Here is a 22417-nt window from a genome sequence, read left to right on the forward strand (position 1 = left end):
AAATATTCCTTAAACGAAATGAATTGCTTTTAATATCTAAAAACAGAAATCGTTTCAAAGATAACCATTAAAAATGTTTTCGTTCAATTGTCTAAAGAATAATGACTGAAATCTGAATTGGTATCAAGATCTTTCACTGTGCTTAGTATACCAGATCTTTCACTGTGTTAAGTAAACAAGGTAATTTCGAACAGACATTTTACTGCACTTAGTAAACCAGATAATTTCGAACAGATCTTTCACTGTGCTTAGTAAACCAGAAAACTTCGCTCATATTTTCAATATACTTAGTAAACGTTATAATTTCGAACAGATTTTTCACTGTGCTTAGTAACCTAATAAGTTAATTTTGAACAGATTTTTCACTATGCTTAGTAAACCTAATAATTTCGAACGGTTATTTCACTGTGTTTAGTAAACCAGGGGATTTGAACAGATTTTTCACTGTACTTAGAAAACCTAAAAATTTCGAACAGATGTTCCATTGTATTCCGATACATTTTTGTGATTTAAAATAAATGTGTCATTATGTTTGGTTAAAAAGATAATTTCGAACAGATATGTCTTTTTGTACGGTAACCCAGATAATTCCCAACAGAAAACTGACATTGTAAATAGTATACCTTACTCCTAGATGTTCGATGAGAACACGTGGTCTGCTGTCAGTTGGTTTTCCTATCGAATTTGTCCTTTTAGCGGAATTACTTACTGAATAGTACCTTTAGCGGACTGTTAATTGATTAGTACCTTTAGCTGAATTGCTATTTTTTTTTGTATCTTTTTCAGAATTGTTTGAATTGCTAATCGATTAGTACCTTTAGCGGGACTGCTAATTGATATTACCTTTAGTATAATTGCTGGTATTGCTAATTGATTTCTACCTTTAGTGGCATTGCTAATTGATCAGAACCTTTATAGAGGTGCTAGCTGATCAGTCCCTCAGTCCCTTTAGCGGAATGGCTAATTAATCAGTACCTATACAGGAATTGCTGGAATCGCGAATTGATTAGTACCTCTAGTAGAATTTCTATTTGAGCAGTACCTTTAGCGGATTCACAATATTTATGAAAAATTCAGGAATCAATGACTTGTAGATATACAGAGACTTTGGACTATGAAATCTAAAATTGTTCAATATTCAATCTAGTAGTGCACTTTTATTTCATTTTGAATAGGGGTAGCCATTAAATAATTAGCTTCAAGTAAACAGATGTAATTTGTATCAGTGTGCGTGTGTATGTTCCGGTTAAGCGTCTTATTCCATTTTTTTCAGTCGTAAAAACGACGGTGTCTACTTGTAGCAGTAAGCGCAATGCCCAACTCTAAAGTGCTGCCTCACTTGAACATCACGCCAAAGACACGTGATGGTACCATCTTTCGCGTCTTACGTATTACGCGGCCAGGGAGCTATTCCAAGACCACCCGCGCACTTAAAATAGGCGCTCTACCACTAGGCTCGTAACCTGTATCAGCAAGAATACATCGACTTACCATATCTTGTTCATTAAACAAGGCAGAAAAATGTACTTCAGACAAGTTTTACCACCGGCTTACATTAATGTTATAGCCTATAATTTTCCTGGCATTATTGCGCTGCTATTTCCGTTACAAAGAAATTATCTTACTGTCCATTTTGAATTTCCCCTGTGGTTTGTAATTTGTGCTTTATATGGAAGCATGTCCTTCGTTCGACCTCTAATTTGTCCTCAACGCTTTTATTAGGTATTTATAACTTACATTAAGTCAGTTTGTTTGCCGTGTGAAGCGGTAGATTTGGCACAAGATACTTTTCATACCAAATCGTTCAACTATAAATGATAAGGTAACAAGATACCGCTCTGTCGTTGAAAATAGATGGACGCTTTTGTCAGAGTTAGGACCTACGGCTGATCGTAAACGATACCTTTGTTTTAAGTGTGATGTAGAGCATAAATACTTGTCAGTCTCCCTTGTTACAAGAAATAAATAGAGCTGTCTTTACAAATGAAGTGTGATGTAAAACATAAGCATCGTTCATGTTCCAGATGTTGTAAGTGGCGGTGGGTAGCCCCATGGGTCTCTCTAGACATTATTTTAGATATCTGTTTAGAAAAGAAACCATTGTAAGCCAGATAAATGGCTGTCTCCATAGATGGTCATATTCTCACTTATAAAGTGTTTGTGGGGCCTCCGTGGCCGGGTGGTTAAAGTCGCTAACTTCAAATCACTTGCCCCTCATTGATGTGGGTTCGACCCTCACTCGGGGGCGTTGAATTTTTCATGTGAGGAAGCCATCCAGCTGGCTTACGGAAGGTCGATGGTTCTACCCAAGTACCCGCTCGTGATGAAATAATGCACAGAGGGGCACCTGGGGTCTTCCTCCACTATCAAAGCTGGAAAGTCGCCGTATGATCTATAATTGCGCCGGTGCGACGTTAAACCCAACAAAATAAATATAAAGTGTTTGTATTAAGTCATCAATCTTAAAGTCACTTTTACCTACCTGACAAAATCACAGCCAGTAAGTTTCTCCTCATGGTCACCAGGGTGGCATAATTTTGTCCATACGGCGGTGTTACCGATACAAACACCATGCTCATTTGCTCCCATCTCGGCGCCCCAGCACCAAGCGGGCTTACTCAGTACTATCGCATGTGTATGGCTCACCTGGTCGATTTCAATAAAAGTACACTGAAAGGAAAAAAGAACATTTTTATAAAGATATAACACCTGGTACGAGTGCATAGTAAAATTAAATAAGTCTAATCAATTACCTGACTGCAGATATAACCATTGGGCACCGAACTGAACTTGAAAATAAGTAAACAAAATCTTGCTTAAATGATACATATGTTATTATGAATTCTTGTTGTTACGGAAAATTGACTGCAGCTTTCAACAAGCGGCTGGTATTCAAGAAGCTGGTATTCATAAACAGTCTCATGTCATCGATTTTGGCCCAGGATTTTATTTATATTCGGTACAATAATAATTGTTTCAGTTCCGGCTGAAGAATGAAAAACAGTGAAGAGTGATTTACTATCACGTGTTGACATAATCACGTGTTGACATATCCCTCAAAGCTTGAAATATCAATGATTTCCTTTGACAGACATGAGACATTTTTATTTTCCAAATCGCTACCACATCAGATAACTGGGAAAATGTTTTCTGCAGGAAAAGACTAAATTAGATTTTAATATGACGCAAAACAAATTAATGCATGAAATAAAATCTGGAAAGTAGATCCCTCGGAAGCACCGAGAACAAGGCAAACAGTGAAAATTGCTGACTCGGTTTGATTGAGTCTGTTCATGAGCAGTAATGTAAAATGCAACACTGCCCACGCCCTCTAGCACCGGCTTAAGCAGTATTCAATCTTCAAACCTAAATGAATTGAAATCAATGATCCCGAAGGAAGTCGAATTTTAGGACTTTTGAAACAAATCGTGTGATGACAGGTAGTAAATTAATTTAAAAAAAATCTACACGAACGCTCGTGTGGTCAATATTAAACCGTATCATTCATGGTCGGAAATAGAGGACAACTGAACTAAAGACAGAAAAAGTATGATCTATAATAAAAAGCTATGTCTTCGTACTTAATCAGCAAAATTAATGCCAAAGCAGCTACAACAGTTATGTTTGGCCTTCAGGTAGTTCTGCACGTTCGGATTATTTTTTTACAATGTAAAATTTCCTTAAACCCTAGTTTTTCAAAACTTCAGAATATACTTAGAAAAGTCGGCAAATAAAGGGGTAGGGTCGTCTGCTTGATCTTTTTACTAGACTGATTGGAAAACTTTCGACCTCACACAAGTTTTCATAATGGAAAAAGACAATTTTTATAACATATTCGCGAACAGATTTGTTTCTAGAATGTGGATTTTAAAGCGGCCTTATGCATAGTGTGAGTTTGATGAATGTTTTATACAAGCAAGTTTCGGTTGTTGTGCATTTAAATGTGTTAAATTAACGATAATGCCGCATAAGTATTTGAAGCTGATGCTTTACAAATAAAGAAATTGGACTAATAAAATAATGGTTCTTTTCTTCAATCTTCTACGCAGTAATCTCCCTTACCTATAGGTAGATATTTCTGAAGCTGAAGGGAAGCAACTTCTGCGTGCAGTTTGACTTTTCCTGTAAATGTTTTGGTTTAATTAATGCCCAATTCTCTAAACTATGACCACAGGACAAAGAATGCGTAGAAATGACTTACGTGAAGTTTTGATCCCGTTGCATGATCCACCGACGGAAAGTAAACGACTTCTTGAACTTCTGTCGGTGGTCGGTCGGAGTTTTTTTTGCAAATAGAACACAGTTATCGGTCGTTAACGGCGGCAATACAACCAGGATGTCCGACATGTTTTAACTGAAATGAGATAACAGTCTTTAACCACGGAAATATTTGAATACACTTCTGTCCATATTAAAATTACGTTTTATTCATGTACGGAGATAACAAATGCTTTAAAGTTTATATAAGAGAAAATGGCGACTGTAGTACGATAAGAAGAGTAAACGGGATATCACCTTAAACATACATAAATAACATCATTCATGCCAGTAAATAATTGTTGTGGACGCCATATCCTCATCTTGGTATTAAAATTGCACTTATAATAATCCCATATGACATACAATTTCCACATATATATAATGAAATTAGGGACGCAAGTAACCTTAAAAAAGAAAGAAATTTATAATAATCCTTAAAGAAGCCAAGCTCTCGTCAATTCAATATATATCAGCGCACAAATGCGCACAGTAACTAATTTGAGCTGAAGATAAGGCAAGAAATATTTTCCCCAGAGTCTCACATTCAAATTAAGTGAAAATAAGTGTTAGAACTTGGTAAAAAAGCAAGATGAATGTTAATTTTCTCCGTTTTTCCAAAAGCGTTACGAACGGTTCACTGCAGTCTGCACGAATACTGTATGTAATTTATCTGGGTCTTTTTGCAAAAATCATATGTCAGGAAGTTTGTAACGCTTTTAATTTATCAATGTTTTGAGAGAATAAAAGTTGTGCCGTAAAAGTGCGAACCTCTAGAGGAGATGCCTACCAAGCATGCACTTTCACTGTTCGCAAATTTATTCTCTTATAATATTTCCTTCTACAGTACAAAATACACATTAACAAAACATAAACACTACATACCGGTAATGAATGAAAGACTGGAACACAAAGCGAACTATCTCACAACATGATACCATATTGAAGCCAGTCTGTCTCTACTTTAACAATTCGTTCCAACTACAATTGGTTGTGATTTGAAAGCCTGATTTCCAGGAAACAATGAGTTATACACTGAATATATCGAGAAAATCGTGCAGTTGGCAATTGTACAGATAGAAAATACTACGTAAAATATTTCCTTTGTGCAGCAAATATTTCAAATAGATATGGGAGTTAATGACTTCGGCACGATTTTCAATTATCCTAAATAGTTCTTTGGCATTATTGAATTACGTTCTCATTAAAGTCCTATTTTTAACTAATAACATAAATTATTTGTTTTGATTACTAACAATTCTCCGTGTAATTTTGAGACAAGAAAAGAGTGATTTAAACACAGTAATGAAATGAAGAACACATGAATATTACCCCTTGTCAGTTTCAATTAGTACCCATCAGTAGGTCGGCGAAACAGATTATAAATGTTTTCATTGTTTGCTATTTTTATTCCGTACTCTCTATAGTTTGTCTTCCGCAATAAATAAAATATATTCAAACTGTTTGCTACTCTTGGTCCGCGCACTCCGTGTGCACCTTTTTCCATCCACTTCACAAATTTTATAAAAGTTGTGTGTGCTGCGTGTGTTACCCGCACTTCATAATTTCTTCTGTTCAGTTAATAAATTCTAAATATTCCAACTGTCTGCTTCACTTGTTCGGTGCACTCTTTAATTTCTGCCTTCCAATTGGTTAGCTCAGGCACATGACCATCAGAGATAACTTTTCTTAGATAGCTCTCACTTCTTTCGATATTATTTCATAATTCTCATTTTTCACTTAACGGTTAACGCTCCCAATCATAATGGTTTTCGCTACTACACCTGGCGGCTCCCCCCTTTCGGATTGTTCTAAAATTTGTTCCTCTTTCCTTAAGTGATTGCTCTTCGGTCATGTAAAATATAATTTAACCCAAGTACAGTACATGCCTATATTCACAAAAGTCAAATTAACAGAACGCAGAACCACTGCAACACCACCACATGTGCAACTGTCAACATGTGCACACTGACTGAGCACATATAAACAAATATAGAACTGAATGCAATAATAAAATCACGGAAGTAACAAGCAGACAAACATACATGAAGATAGGCCGACATCAGTCATTAAAGCCCGTTAAAATGCAATAAAATTATCTTTAACGGCGCTTTCTGAAGGGTTCACAAAATCTCTTATTTCTGACACTTGAAATTAGATCTAAGAGAATGAAGATTTCTGAATTTCTGAATTTCCTGTGTAAATACGAAGAAAAAAATAAGGAATTCCCATTTCAGATTACTAGGTCTCAACAGGGTTTGTACATATGACAAGAAGAAAGAACGTCGTGGGCATCGCCTTCGAACGGTCAGTGACAAACGAAACCACCAGTTGGAGGCTTGAACTAGCAGAAGTCCAATCCCTGTGACTCGCTGGTTCCTCCCACGTTCTAAATACTCCCAGATTCTCTGCTTACGTCTACATTACAGTTCTTGCTTCTTGAATAGATTTCCAATTGACAGACATTTAAAATATTTAGCATGTGATATAAATCAACTTGTGCCTCTTGTATATTAAAAGTAACGTCCGTTGCAACCATAGACAGCTCTGAAATCTGAATCTGTTCAAAGTTAAAAGACTAAAGTGATTAAGATTCTGTTAGAATTAGAACCATACATCCTATAAATAAATTGCTTTCATATTTGTGATGAAATATTTTGCGAAGGGACAGTTGTATTGATAATTAGCGGTAGTGGTAACAAAACAAAACAAAACAAAACAAAACAAGATAGCACACTTAGAATAAATAGTTGAAATAATACCGATGAGGACATAATCATGAAAGCAAAGTAAGAAATAGTTCTTAAGATATAATACCTCTACTATCTCTCTGAATTATTTCATACTTAACCGAATTACGCATATTTATGATATGCTTTTAAAATGTTGCTTTGTTTAATTACATATATAATTAAACTGCGTAACAAAAAACATTATCATTTCTTTTAAGAGGTGAAGGAAATTGTACTTGTCTATCAAGTAGGCAAAGCAACTACCACTTCCTCAAGGGAGCACGTGATCTTTGAATAAAGTAAATTATTAGCAAATAAAAAAACCGTTTGTTTAGAGAGTTTTGATGATGTTATACTTACTTATATGTAGAACAAAACCAAGAAACAACTTGTTTTTCGTAGACGTTTGTTTTTTCGAGTATCTGAGAGTTTAAAATATCAGTTTTTGTTTACAAAACTGGAAACTTCCTCTTATCAAAAAAGTGTTAAAATAAACTTAATAAAAACGAACAAAGGCTTTTTATATCTGATGCTGACGTCAGAAATTAAAGGAGATGCTTCCTCAAATATATCAAATTTATCATAAGGAAATTCTGTTCCCAATATAGTTTTTATCACATACATGTATAAGGATAAATGTCACTTCCATTAAAATGACACTGCACGGTCGTGCGTTTAATATACTAATGACCTAATGCCTTTATATCACATATAAGGATAAAGAACTTTCACTGATATATCCTTATGACACCGGGCACATTTTCATGCAATCTCACCAGGCATAGGTATGTTTTTGACAACACAGAAAATAATGTCACTCGATCTTCAGCTATTTCCGGAAGTAAAGAAAATGAAAGTAGACAGGCTAAACTTGAAAATGAAAGTCGAATTTGCATTGGTCGGTAGTCAGAGGTCACTCGCAGGGGTCCAAATGTATGCGCGTGGACTTTTCTTTTGCTAATGGAGAGTCAATTTGTAGCACTTTCTGACGCTTTGAAAGTGCCTGGACTTTAGCACGATATGTACGAAAAAAATATTTGAACTCGGAATAAACACAAATCCCACAGAGGTCCGTAAGCAACTTCGTCAAATCGTTTCAAAAGGTCCTTTTTGATGTTGTCTGAAAGTGTCAGTATATGCCTCGGATGTGAGAGCTGCAGACCTAGACATTTTAGAAATAATTTCAAAATGAATTTTGTGTAATAAATGTTGCTTCCAAGGAAGCGTGAAAGGGCCATCAGACACTTAAACTTTTTATTACGTTACAGGTGTGGAAAGGATATCTCGTATGCCTTTTGTATAGTTATTTTTGTCTCAAACGTCTGTTTTCGTACAAACGTGTTAGAAAATGTCGAAAAAAACACTCAATTTTATCAAATATCAAACCAAACTTAAACTTTGTCCTAATATATGGCCGGAAAACAGAAGTTTCTTTTGTCATGATTTTACTGCCTTTTATCGAAATTCGCACGTTTCTTAATTCTAGATTTTGATGTGTTGTTTTTGGCTGTTTTAAAATTGTGTTGAGACAGTATAATATAAAAGGGTATCATATCATCTTTTGACTCTGATGAAATTTCAATGTCTTTTTTAAACATGTTTCTAAATAGGTGAATTTTTTTAAACAAGAGGGCCATAATGGCCCTATATCGCTCACCTGTCAACATTGCACTTAAGGACAAGGTCAAGAAATCATAATCAAGATCAATCAAAAGAATCATGGGAAAATATAGTTGAAATTTTCTTGAAGGTACAGATATTTCAAAATACACATATAAATAAGGTACCATCCATGGTGTACCACAGGAAAGTGTTCTCGGTTTTTCCCTAAGACCGATAATAAAAAAGTTACTAAATAAGCTATTTATAGTAACATAAAAGGGAAGTAATTTAAAAAAATATTGTAAGTGAACAAAAGAAGGACCTGCCAAATAAAAACAAGAGCACTGCAATGCAACACAAATGCAGAGCAATATACAAAACAAAGTCATGACCTTTGACCCCTAAGTGTGACCTTGACCTTGAAGTGAGCCATCCGAAACATGCGCTCTGCACATCGTTTCGATGAGGGGAACATTTGTGCCAGGTTTCTTTGAAATCCTTCAAGGGGTTCAAGAGTTACAGATCGGAAGGGAAATTGCTAACCAACAGACAGACATACAGACGGACACCGAGGCGATAACATAACACGTCCCTTAGGGCGTATAAAAAGGAATCGAGATCTTATGGTGATACAAGTTGTGTGCAAGTTTGGTTAAAATCAAATCATAAATGAAGCTACTATTGCGCAGACAATATCAAAATATCTAATTTTGGCCCTTTCAGGGGCCATAACTCTGAAACCCATTTTGGGATCTGGCCGGTTCAAGAAAGGAACCGAGATCTTATGGTGACGCAAGTTTTTGTGCAAGTTTGATTAAATTCAAAAAATAAATGAAGCTGCTATTGTGCAGACAAGGTCAAAATGGCTAATTCTGGCCCTATCAGTGGTCATAACTCTGGAACCAATAATGGAATCTGGCCAGTTCAAAAAAGGAATCAAGATCTTGTGGTGATACAAGTTGTGTGCAAGTTTGGTTAAAAACAATCATAACTGAAGCTGCAATTGCGCAGACAAGGTCAAAATAGCTAATTTTGGCCCTTTCAGGGGCCATAACTCTGAAACCCATTATGGGATCTGGCCGGTTCAAGAATGGAATCGAGAGCTTATGGTGACACAAGTTTTATACAAGTTTGATTAAATTCAAATCATAAATGAAGCTGCTATTGTGCAGAAAAGGTCAAAATAGCTAATTCTGGCCCTATCAGGGGCCATAACTCTGGGGCCCATGACAGAATCTGACCAGTTCAAGAAAAGAACCAAGATCTTATGGTGATACAAGTTGTGTGCAAGTTAAAAGGGTAAAAATCAAATCTTAAATAAAGCTGCTATTATGCAGTCAAGGTCAAAATAGCCGATTTTGGCCCTTTCAGGGGCCATAACTCTGGAACCCATAATGGGATCTGGCCAGTTCAAGAAAGGAATCAAGATCTTATGGTGATACAAGTTGTGTGCAAGTTTGGTTAAAATAAAATCATAAATGAAACCACTATCGTGAAGACAAGAAATTGTGGACGGACGACGGACGAAGGGCGATCACAAAAGATCACCCTGTCACTATGTGACAGGTGAGCTAAAAACTAACTTTAGTTAATATGTGTAAATTATTGTCAAAGATGCTGAAGGGGCGTTCGAAGTTTCGTTAAGTTTATATTTTGGCTAAACATAAAATGTTAACTTGTAACACTTGATACAGGGCGTTGGACAAATGATTCGAAAAAGAAGTAGCCACTTTAAGATTTGCGCTTCTACCACAAATCCATTCATAGTGCTTGAAGAAGAACGCTGCTTGATTCTCCAGATAGAGATAAATGAGTTTCTGATAAAATTGTGATAAAGTAATTTGGGCTAATATTACTTGATACTTTCATTAAAACATGTTGTTTTATTTCATTATAGGATGGCTTGTTTTGCGAAATGAGGTTCTTGTTATATTTATATAGGTGTTGTTGCTTCTTTGGATTATTTATAAACAAGGATTTCTGCTGTATTATGAAACTTACAAAACATGTAGGTCAGGAAGTTTTTTGCAAAGGTTATCTTAGCAAATAAAAAAAATATGATAATGTCACTTCGCAGGAACATATATAAGGTGACAATCCACCGACAACTGACTTGTTTTCCCTGTCAGGAGGCTCTGATAGAAATGGATCTATTGCTTGAAATGTCTTCCTGTTTTGCCCTCACCTGTTCTGTTTACCCTGTGTGTTTTGTGTATAATTATTTTGGTTTCTTGATAAGGGTCGCCTGGAATGTCAATTGAAAACATTAACTTATTCTTCTTATCACGGGTAGTGTATGGAAATTTGAAGTCGTATTTTCTCTTCCATTTTTTTGGGAAAATCTCTAGGAGGGAAACAAATGTGAAATAGTACCTGTCAGTACAAACAACAACTGATATATTTTTGGCCTTTTTGTAGATATGGGGTGTAAATGTAGGTAATAATACAGCGGGATATTATTATTATTTGAGAGTTAACTGGATATATTCAGTTTGCAATACGCCGTGATTAACAGAAATGTCCCACCTGATAACATAACTTATTAGGCTTATACGTTTACTACACAATAAGTACTTTAGTACGGTCTCCAGTTAACATTATTGACAGGAAGCGTCTTAATTGAAACCGTTACGTCTACATGTTTGTGGTTTGGAAGAACATTTTTCGTTCTCGACATGTCGTGCCGTTGCATTAATATTTTATTAGTTCAGTATTGTCAATCTTATTCAGGCTATTGAACAAATTCATAATATTTATATTATATTAATACGTGCAAATACGTATGTAATAAAACGGTAATTGTCTATGTATCGGGAAATTTGTACTCGTTCTTTAGCGGAAGAATCTTGCTCTCCTTATGTCGCGTAATATTTCCGCTGCAGAACTCGTGCATATATTTCCCGATACAAAGATAATAACCTTTAATTATATAAAGGATAAAAGGTAAGGGTAGATTTCCCAGAAGCACAGAGCACCTTAAACACCATGCATCGAAAATCTATACAAAAACAAATGAGCAAAAAGATACTAATGTTGTTGATAGAGTTGTGTCATGCACTGTTTATTGTTTCCAAATTGATGGATATATTCTATTTCTAAATATATCACCAGTCTAGGCTTGCTCACTCAGATAAACATTCTTATGAAATCAACAATTTCGGAACATGACAAGTCCTGTATTCAATATTATATATTTTATTCCTTTTTTGTTTTAATTATAGATAATTTTTATTTTTTCCCCACATGCACTTTAGGTCAAGTTCCTCTTCACCGACCCTGAATAAGATATTGCATTAAAAATGCCACGAGCACAGGTAGTCCAATCAAAACATACTTTACTAAAATGCCAATATGTTTTAAAACAATTTTGTTTGTAAAACCCCAGTACACAATCCCACTGACCTTTGCCGATATACTGCTTAAAATAAACTAACTTGCAAAATATTTTTCTGTACAACTAGTGTAACATTTTAATACAAAAGACTAGTACGCCGTTACCACATCTTAAAGTATGCACGTGTTCAATCTTTCTTATAACGAAGTCTGAATACTTTGTGTCGATATGCCGAGTTATGTAAAGATCTCCTACTCGTACATGTGTTTACAAAGGCTCCTAATGATAAAAGAAAATTGGAAATATTTAGTACAACATGTCGTCATTTGCTTCTTTGTTATTACCAAAGCAGATTCAAATGGATCACATTGATGTACATAGCGGTAAGATAAACACTACTCACCATGCCAGTTTAAGTATTTGTTCATTGTTTTTGAAGACAAAACATGTTTCATCTTTTAACTGTTTGCCACTAAAGTTACCAAATACCAAACACTGCATACACTTAGAAACTGAAGTTCATCTAATGTCTTTTGATAATCTCGTTTGCAAAACACGTTTCCACATACCCATATGTTCGTTCTTAGAATAGAAGCTATAAGAAAACAAACAATTATATACATGTAACCAGAGACCTGCTATGAAATAACCTATACAAAAGCCATAAATAAACACGAAACATGAACATGCACGTAACGATTCAATAATGTATACACTATATGAAACTAAAGGAAATAAATTACAGCATATGACGTACTATAAATTCCTGTACAATTAAATCCAATCATGTATCAAAGCCACACACGCTGTAACATATCAACCCAGGAGAATGCGCATGATCAATACCTTATTGACTACATACAAACATTCCTCTCGTCACAGCCGGCGACTGAGGTAACCCGAATTAAAGTCTAATATTCAGTAAGGCAATGCTAATTATTACAGGAGATCTGCTTTCAAATAATGTAGTGGATAAAAACCAAACATACAGTCAATTTACAGTTAATTAATATTCCAACGTTTCGACTACATGCCTTCATCAGGGAATAATAAAGCTCTGCTTGAACAACTAATGACATTTGCCGTATACACTTTCAAAGAATTCTCGAAGATGAAAGCGGATGTATAAGATCTAACGCAATTTTCCATTAAACTGCAATTAAAATAGGTAACGGAAATTACTAAATTCTCTCTGTTTCAAGATTGTTTCAGCTGGTTACTGAAAACTTCATCTCCTGAAACAGATGCGGAGAAACATTCTTTAAGGCAAAAAGTATCTTTGGTTATATCGTCAGGAGAACACTTGAATACGCTGTGTAATATGATTCGATATATGAATAAGATTTACTCAAAAAACAACAAGCAAAGCATAAAACTGATACTGTAAATGTCTAAAACTTGTTCATTGATGTAGTGTTATCAACAATAACATATTATTATCTATGCATGTGATCCATCAACATTATCTATATGTTAGACAAAAACACATTCCAATACAATCAAAAGTAAATTCATGATCATTCTCTAACAGCTTTATTTGCTGTTGGGATATTAGGAACACCTTAAATATAATGCTGTTTATACAATGCTAAAAAGGAAGCAATGTTTATTATATGGAACGATACATAATGCCGGACAGTTACCTCAAGATCATTTCTTTATTTTATCTAGCAATGCTCGCTATACAGGAGATGTCTGTGAATGTAATTAAAATGCAATCCAATGCGTTAACTTGTATGCGTTACATTGTGCATCATTAGCACAAAAATAATATACTTATTACAGCATTTATAAGTCTTTCGCAAATATCTGACATATTACGCTGAGCAGCGGTTCCGACCCTATTACTCATTCTTCACCTCTTACTCTATATCTCTTAAGCGATTGTTTAAATCATTCCATCTCTTAAATTTGTGAAGAAAACAATTGACAAACCAACTAAGAAACATAAGTTGCAATAATACATTTGTATAATTTATTATAAAAGCAATGTATAAAAATAGTTTTGAAGGTATCTCTACAATACTGTTTAATTATTTCATACTGCGTGAAGACTGATAGAGATAATTACATTGTTATTAAACTACGTAATAAAAACCAGAGTTAATTCCTTATTAACGATAAATGAATTTTTTATTTGTCTGTTTAGTGTTTAATTTTCTTGGCAAAGCAATTATTACATCTTCAGGCGAGCACGTGGTTCTTTGAACATAGTAAATTATTAGTAAATAGCAACTGCCAGTGTTTAACACTAATTGGAATTGTGAGAGAGGGTCTGAGGTGATGGGGTATGAGTATCATAAAAACTTCCAAAAGAAAACGTGAAGAAGTTGTGATAATAGATTAAACAGTACTCAAAGCAATGAAAGCGGGAGTATTAGAACCACCTGAACCGAAATAGTTTGCTAAATTGAAAGGTGGTCTAACGTTTGTGGTTTGAAAGAACCTTTTTCGATCTCGATAGGATACAGTAGACAACCATCGTTATCGAAGCGATGTCATTATAAGAAATAAATGAATTAAAACTTGTTTATAAATGAAGTTTTACTCTGTACTGTTTATTGTGTTTTCAGAATGATGGGTAGATTTTTTCCTAATACATCAATAGACTGGGCATGCTCACTTAGATTCAACATTCTGAAGAAATCAACAAGATTGGAACAAATTACAAATCCTGTATTCATTATTTATATTTTACTGGAATTTGTCTTAATAATACCTAGTTTTAAACGTTTTCCTACAGGCACTTGGGGTTAAAACCACCTTCACCGCCTTTTACAACTAGCAGTATGTGTAATCCATAAAACATCATTTGTTAAAGTTTCAACATGCTTTAGAAATTTATTTATTAACAATGCTCTATACAAGCAGCTGTGTACACAAAAACCTCTCACTTACTTACTTACTTTTACTATAGAACTACTTCAAATAAACTAACTTGCAAAATAATTTCCGGTAATATTAATGTAACACAAGCATTTTAATACAAAAAGCAACACTATATTACCACATCATAAAGTACACACGTGTTCATACTTAAAGACGGAGATTAAATGTTTTGCGTTAAACTGCATAGTGTCAGATTGCAGAGTTAGGTAAACATCTCCTACTTATACATTTTTATTGCCAGTTTTAATTGTTGTTGATCGTTCTTGAAAAGACAATAAGTATATTAACGTTTCAGTGTCTGCCACTAAAATTATAAAGTAACAGCCACTGCATTAACTAGCAAACCATGTATTGTGTATTTGCATTCAAAGTTTTCTATCAAAGACATTTTCGATGCAGCAATCATTGCCTTGTAGCAATTCTATCTCTCTCATTTAATGGCTCTTTGCACCACAGCACCCATTTTATTACTCGATTCCTTCTCTTTTCCCCTTCTGCGTTCTTTTCCTCCTTGGACCTACTCAGTACACTTACTGTTACATCCTTGGCAACAATGTGAACAAGAGGGCCATAGTAATACTAAGTCACTCAAGTATCCTTGACCTGGCGTATAAAAATAGAAAACAGGTCAAGTGCCCCCATTCGGACAAATTTGAGGAAGAATCTTACAGGGATTCTATGAATCAGGATTTATGAAGATCCACCAAGCTTTTCTTTTTCGATTTCTAGTAGCCCCATATATCATTCCAGATTATACCAGATTAAACTCTTCCCCAGATAAAAATGTTTTAACGTATTTCCTTTTTTAGCTATAGTGGTCCCCCAAAAGAGGCCAAGTGCCTTTCTATGAAATGAAGATAGGAACTAAATATGGCGACACGGAGATCCAGCAAGTGGTTCATCAAATTGTTTTTTAAAGGTAATCCTATTTATTGCTCTAGTGGGCCCTACAACCCCACCCCATCCCTCTCCCCCTTGAACAAAATGTGGAGAGGACCTTATAATGATGCCAAATACCAGGTCTAAAGTGGATCCATTGTGCTGTTCATAAGAAGATGTCATTTATAGCTTTTTTGTTCTAGCGTCCCCTAAAAGGGAGTCAAGTGCCACCATTTAAACAGTTTTAAGAGAGGCCCATACGATGATGATACTACAGTGAAGTTTAATGAAGATCCATCAATTGGTTCATAAGAAGTTGTTCATAGTTTTATTTTCTATTTCTAGCTCTTGCGGCCAATAAAAAAGCCAGGTTACCCTTTTAAAAGAATTGGGAGAGTGCCTTACAATGTTGCTACGGACAAAGTTTGATGAAGATCGATCAAGTGCTTCATGAGAAGTTATTTGAGTTTTTTATGCTTACACCTAACAAGAAAAGACCGTACAATAGTTCTAAAGTGTAAGTTTGATGAAGATCCATCAAGTGATTCATGATGAGGAGAAGTTCTTTAATTTAAGCTCCAGTGCCCACCTTGCTACAAAACAAATTAAATAATACCACCTTGCTACAAAACAAATTAAATGATGCGCACCATGAACACAAAAAAATACTTATAGTGCTATTTACAAGACTACTTTCGCTGAGTATAGCTATTTGGCGTCAAGATCCTTAACCTATTTCTCATCTGCTCTTACTCAAATATGAAGATGAAACACAGTGCTCACCGCCTGCCTTGGAACGGTCAACGAGAAAATCACAATTCGTAAGCTTCAACTTTCTTAAGTCGACCCGCTGTTGTTCTTCTCCCTATCTTGATGCTACCGTCTACTCTGATTCTACTTTTTATTTTCCGGAACGGTATTTGTAGAAAACAAGCAGCAAAGCAGCAACTAGCCCAAACTGAATCTTGCACTAATATGCAAAGTTGATCTAATATCTATGAACGCAGTGTATGAAAATAGTTCTGAATCTTTTTTTTTTCTGAACTATATCATACTTAACCGGATTCCGCACACACAACCTACGCTTTTTGAAGGTTGCTAGGAGTAATAACATTGTAATTAAACTAATAACAAAAACTAAAATTATGCCTTTTCAAAGATAAAAAAACTTTTTATTTGTCCATCAAGTATTTGCATTATCTTTGCATCTACAGGTGAGCACGTGCTCTTTGAATTAAGTAAGTTATTGGTACTAGGAAAAAAACAGATAAAACGGCAACTTATTTCTTGCAGGTGTTTATTGTTTCGGGTCTTCGAGAGTAAAAAACATGTAGATTTCGAGATTGTAAAACATCTATTTACTTACAAAACATGAAACTTTAAATAGACGATAATAGTTTTTGCTATATCAGATGCTGACAATTAAACAGGTTTTCTAGGTGGGATATTCTATCCTATCAAAGATTACTGACTTGTACACTGCAGACACGCACAATAGTGAGATTCTGTTCCCATTACTGTATTGCACAGAAGTAATAACAATTTTATCATATTCAATCTACATTAAAATGACATTGCACGTACATCGTTAAAAACAAATCAGCCTCATCCCATCAAAGATATTCCTACGCTAAAAATAAAAAAAAAATACAGCGCAAGTTAAAATTAAAAATAACACTAGAAATAATTGTAGTGTATGATTGTTTTTATATCTGTCGCCTAAAGATGCAGTATATAAACCACAATGTTCTGTCAGCTTTGAATTTCCTTTTCTGGAAACAGGCCAACTTGTCTCACTTGATAAAGAGGCGTGAGATATATTAATACATGGGCGTGAGATATATTGATACAGGGGCGTGAGATATATTGATAAAAGGGCGTGAGATATATTGATACAGGGGCATGAGATAAATGGATCAGAACGAAATGTTTGGAGTCATACCGCTAGAAGAGAATTCCATCTTTGGGATTGGAAGGTTTAATCTTTATAATTCAAATTCGAATATGAATAAGAAGTAGGAAATTTATGTTTTGTTCAGAAACTGCACAGGACCACACTTCCAAACCCCAGTTGGCATTCTTGCTCCTTGAGAAGAATTTGAAGATAAAGCTGTTTTGCATCTAGGATAGGTGGAACTCTACGCTGAGATAAATGACATTGTGAAGTTTGTGATAAAAATGTGATAAAAAGCTTATAATGCTTGGGATCAATGTCTAAAGCAGTCAATTCATAAGTCAATTTATACAGGACAGTACTTTCCGGAGTAAAATGTTTCAATATTCTCATAAACTGAATAGTTGAAAATAAATATATGTATTTTGAAGAGAAAATCAATTGAAGAGATGAAACCTATTACTTGTTAATGTCAAATAGATTGTTCTTTTTTCATTATTTTTGACATGTTTTGCGACATAGTTCATCTAACATATTATAAAGGTGCAAAATAAGATTCTTTTAAATAAGGACTTCTACTGTTAATATTATTATAAAACTTACGAAATCAATAGCTTGTACTTTTTCTAAAGCCAGTTCCTATATTATACGACACCGTTAAATACCTTAGCAAGGTTTTTTGTTATTCTGACTGTCGTCATGCGGTATCTCTTTAAAGCTTCAATTGAAACGTGTCATGCCTGTGGTTAGGAAGAACAATTTTCGTTCTCAATGCAATACAGTAGACAAATGCCGTCATTCAAATTCCACCATTTCGCGTTTTTTTTGTATGTAAGACACTGTATGAGCAAAACTATAAATGATGTAAATAAATTTGTACAGTGCATTGTACATACTAATTATTTATTTATGATATTATTTTACTATCATTTGTTCTAGTTATAGCTACATGTATAACATTTGTTCCCAACCGAGGCTTGTGATTAAGACCTCCTCTACTGCTTTTGGCCGTCGGCTGTTAGGATGTTGCTGTATTTAAAAAACAAAATGAGCATGAAGTCTTAGCAAATAAAAGTCGTTTGGTGAAGCTTCAACATGCTTTGCTAGTTACTGGCAATGCACTTAGTACAATAACGTTCCGCTTATTTTTGCCAATGAACTTGTAAAATTAAACTTATTTGCAAGATAAACTGTAATACTAGTGTAAAAAAACTTTCTTAGTTCCCTTTCTACGGTCTTAGCCTTGCTCTCATTTGATCTTTCTTACGTCTGCCCAGTCCATACACTGATACTTCCCTTCCTTTGCAAGAATGTGATAAATGGTAGGACTTGAAATAAGTGCACTACTTCTTACAAGACTCTGAGGTGTCCAAAGACCACACAACTTTGAAGAATGTTTCTCATTTTATAACATTTGTTCCTCCCATCGGCATACTGATTCCAAAATCGAGTCTCTCGCCGTTTTGTTTGGTTGCAGTCTATGCTTCTAAATGATTTCCTCATAGATTTCATTTTAAAGCCAGTATGATACCTTCTTAAATATTCCTTGTTGATTCAAACAGTGAAACTTTCCACTTCATAGTCAATTATTTCTGAACGATTGCAGTAATTTCAATGTTTCCCGCCGCTGGTTGTTTGAACTTCAAATCAGCCATCGCATTTCAGTTCAATTTTCTTATGAACGCACTTCTATACTCTAGTTTACAAGTCATAAATTAAAAGAACTCACTGGACTGCTAACTTACAGTTGTTTTCTAATTAGAGCCATTCACAATGTTGTAATTAGTCACAACAGATCCCTTACTTTCACATATATATTTAGGTTTTATTTAATGAGTATTGGTAATAAAATTTCAATATCTATTGTGTGTTACAATAATGCTAAATATCTCATCCGTGACTCATCCTTATTTTAGCAGTTTTTAGTTGGAGGATCGGGGCATCGAACTCTCGAGCCCTGGTTTCGTTTTCAGACTGTGTTACCACTTGACCACTGCGTCCGCTCTATGCATATGTGTAAAATGTTTATGTCTATATATATATATGCAGGTGCTTGCGTGAGTAAATCACGTGACTAAAACATCCGGGAGGGCTTTTTCTACATATAATTCAAATTTAAAAGATTTTAACATTGTGGTCTAAACCCCTGCAACATGATGCTAAAGTCAGATTTTTTTAAAAGACAGAATATTGCATACGTGCTAGAAGGAACGTTTGCTATGCTTAATACTGTAACATCTTTGTCTTAAAGCTTCGGGTTGGTGTGTAAAATTCTTTCATGCCTGGAAGCCAACTATTCGCCATATGACCTATGACTGTGTCGCTGTAACGTTAAGCCAAACAAAAAGCAATACATTTAACTGCTCAGAAGCTGAACCGACGAGGCTTAACGGTCGCCCCATTTTTATGCCCCACTTCGAAGAAGGAGGGGTATATTGTTTGGCAGATGTCGGTCGGTAGATCTGTCGATCCGTCGACAATCCGTTTTCAGATGATAACTCAAGAATGCTTGGGCCTAGGTCACAGTGACCCGGAACAGTTAAACGATTTTCGGATGATCACTTGGGCCTAGGATCATGAAAAATGATAGGCTGGTTGGTCATGATCAGCAGATGACCCCTTTTTAATTTGAGATCAGTAGATCAAAGGTCAAGGTCATAGTGACCCGGAATAGTTAAACCGTTTCTGGATGATAACTCGAGTACGATTGGGCCTAGGGTCATGAAAGTTGATAGAGCGGTTGGTATGACCAGCAGATGACCCCTATCAATTTGAGGTCAGTAGGTCAAAGGTCAATGTCACAGTGATCCGGAACAGTTGAACCATTTCCAGACAAAAACTTGCGTACCTCTGGGTCTATGATCACGAAACATAATAGTGAGGTTGATCATGACTAGCAAATGAACCCTATTGATTTTGAGGTCAAAGGTCAAGGGCACAGTGACCCGGAACAGTTAAACAATTTCCGGATAATAACTTGAGAACGCTTGGGCCTAGGATCAGGAAACTTAAAAGAGATATTGGTCAAGATCTGCAGATGACCCCTATTGATTTTGAGGTCAGTAGGTCAAAGGTAAGGCCACAATGATCCGGAACAGTTAAACCATTTCCGGACAATAACTTGAGAACGCTTGGGCCTATGATTACGAAACTTAATAGGGAGGTTGATCATGACCATCAGATGAACCTTACTGATTTTGAGGTCAAAGGTCAAGGTCACAGTGGCCCGGAACAGTTAAACCATTTCTGGATGATAACTTGAGACCGCTTGGGTCTTGGATAAGGAATCATAACAGGAAGGCTGATCATGACCTGCAGATGACTTCTATTGATTTTGAGATCAGTATGTCAAAGGTCAAGGTCACAGAGATCTAAAACAGTTAAACCGTTTCCGGACGATAACTTGAGAACGACTGGGCCTAGGATCACGAAACTTAACGGGGAGGTTGATCATGACCAGCAGATGACCCCTTTTGATTTTGAGGTTAGTAAGTCAAATTTCACTTTGACCCAGAACAGTAGCACTTTTTGCCAAATAACTAGAATATGCTTTGGCCTAAGATCACATTTGATACGTAGGTCACTTATGACTGGTAAATGACCCATAATTATTGATTTGAGGTCAGTACGTCAAACGTCCAGTGACTAAATAATTTCAGTTCCTTGTGCAGTTTCTGAATGCATCAAAGGGGAGCATTTCGTGTTCTACCAGCTCTTGTTATAATGAAGTTCAATACCTTGACATTTTCGATCACTAAATGAATTATTAAAACAGCTTTGAAAGGCTATGAAATAAACTTAATGCAGATTGCATATATATGCAAGCATGAATTAATACATGGCATCGTTTTAAAATAAACATTGCAGGTGATAATACCGTCATTCATACATAGCATTATTTTGTACAGCCTGCACTGTCTTGCATTTTTTGCATAATTTCTATGACTTTTAACAGTTTTTTAAATGAAATTTCTTAGCTGCGTGGAAGGATTCTAAGCGATTGTCACCATGGCAACAATAGTATTTTTATGATGTCAGTTTTAATTTGTATGATTGATAGCAAATATATTTTTTAAAATTCATGAAAATAGAGTTCCGGGATGTAGATCACGTAGTTAGTGACAATAATTGACAAATAAAAAGCTAATCCTACCTGTATCTAAACAATTGTGGCAAACAAATACGTGTACCATAAGATAATGAATAAATTAATAAACTAAAAAATAACAGGCTCGCAAGATTGTAAATGCTGCGGGAATATTTTTGTCGAATGTTTACAGAAATAATAACATTTTCCCCTTCAATCAAAATTTAGAAACGAAACAATTTAAACATTATTATTGCAAAGGATAGCCCGGATCAGGATTAAACTAAATCAATGTCCTCCATACCATGATGGTCTTGTTTAATGTCTTTCATAAAGTCCTGTACTGTTGGTCCTATATATTCCACCGTTAAAATAAGACGATGACCTCACTGCAGACGAGCAATCTAACGGTGATACTGACAGCAATTTCATTCTTCAATTTAGACAACCCCCCTGCACTTGTAGAAGAACCATCTCCTTTACCCAGCATAACTATAGATATATCTGAGACTGATGTGGAATACATCTCGAAGTTAAACAGCAGGTTTCGATACTACGAACAACAGCATTTTTAAAAGTCAGTTGCCATGTCTGACCTCTTAATAACGTCTACGTACTAATTGTTCACTTTTGTACTTTGAGACAGATCCATCAAAGATGTTTCCGATCATGTTTAATGAACATTTATCCAGCAGTATAAAAATAAGAAGTTTGACTTTTTTTCTATGATTTGGTGTCAAACG

At 35.2% G+C, this 22417-nt stretch overlaps 1 protein-coding gene across 1 annotated transcript in view; it reads right to left on the reverse strand.

The window, feature by feature from the left end:
* LOC123532765 (secernin-3-like) overlaps positions 1-22417 on the reverse strand; it is a 66675-nt gene that overhangs the window by 10517 nt on the left and 33741 nt on the right. The window contains 3 exon segments of the mRNA XM_053517788.1: positions 2483-2670; positions 4202-4285; positions 4288-4354. Of these exon segments, the coding sequence (XP_053373763.1) occupies positions 2483-2670; positions 4202-4285; positions 4288-4347 (332 nt within the window). The 5' untranslated portion in view covers positions 4348-4354.

The sequence above is a fragment of the Mercenaria mercenaria genome, chromosome 11 (genome assembly GCF_021730395.1).
Source record: "Mercenaria mercenaria strain notata chromosome 11, MADL_Memer_1, whole genome shotgun sequence".
Taxonomy (NCBI): Eukaryota; Metazoa; Mollusca; class Bivalvia; order Venerida; family Veneridae; genus Mercenaria; species Mercenaria mercenaria.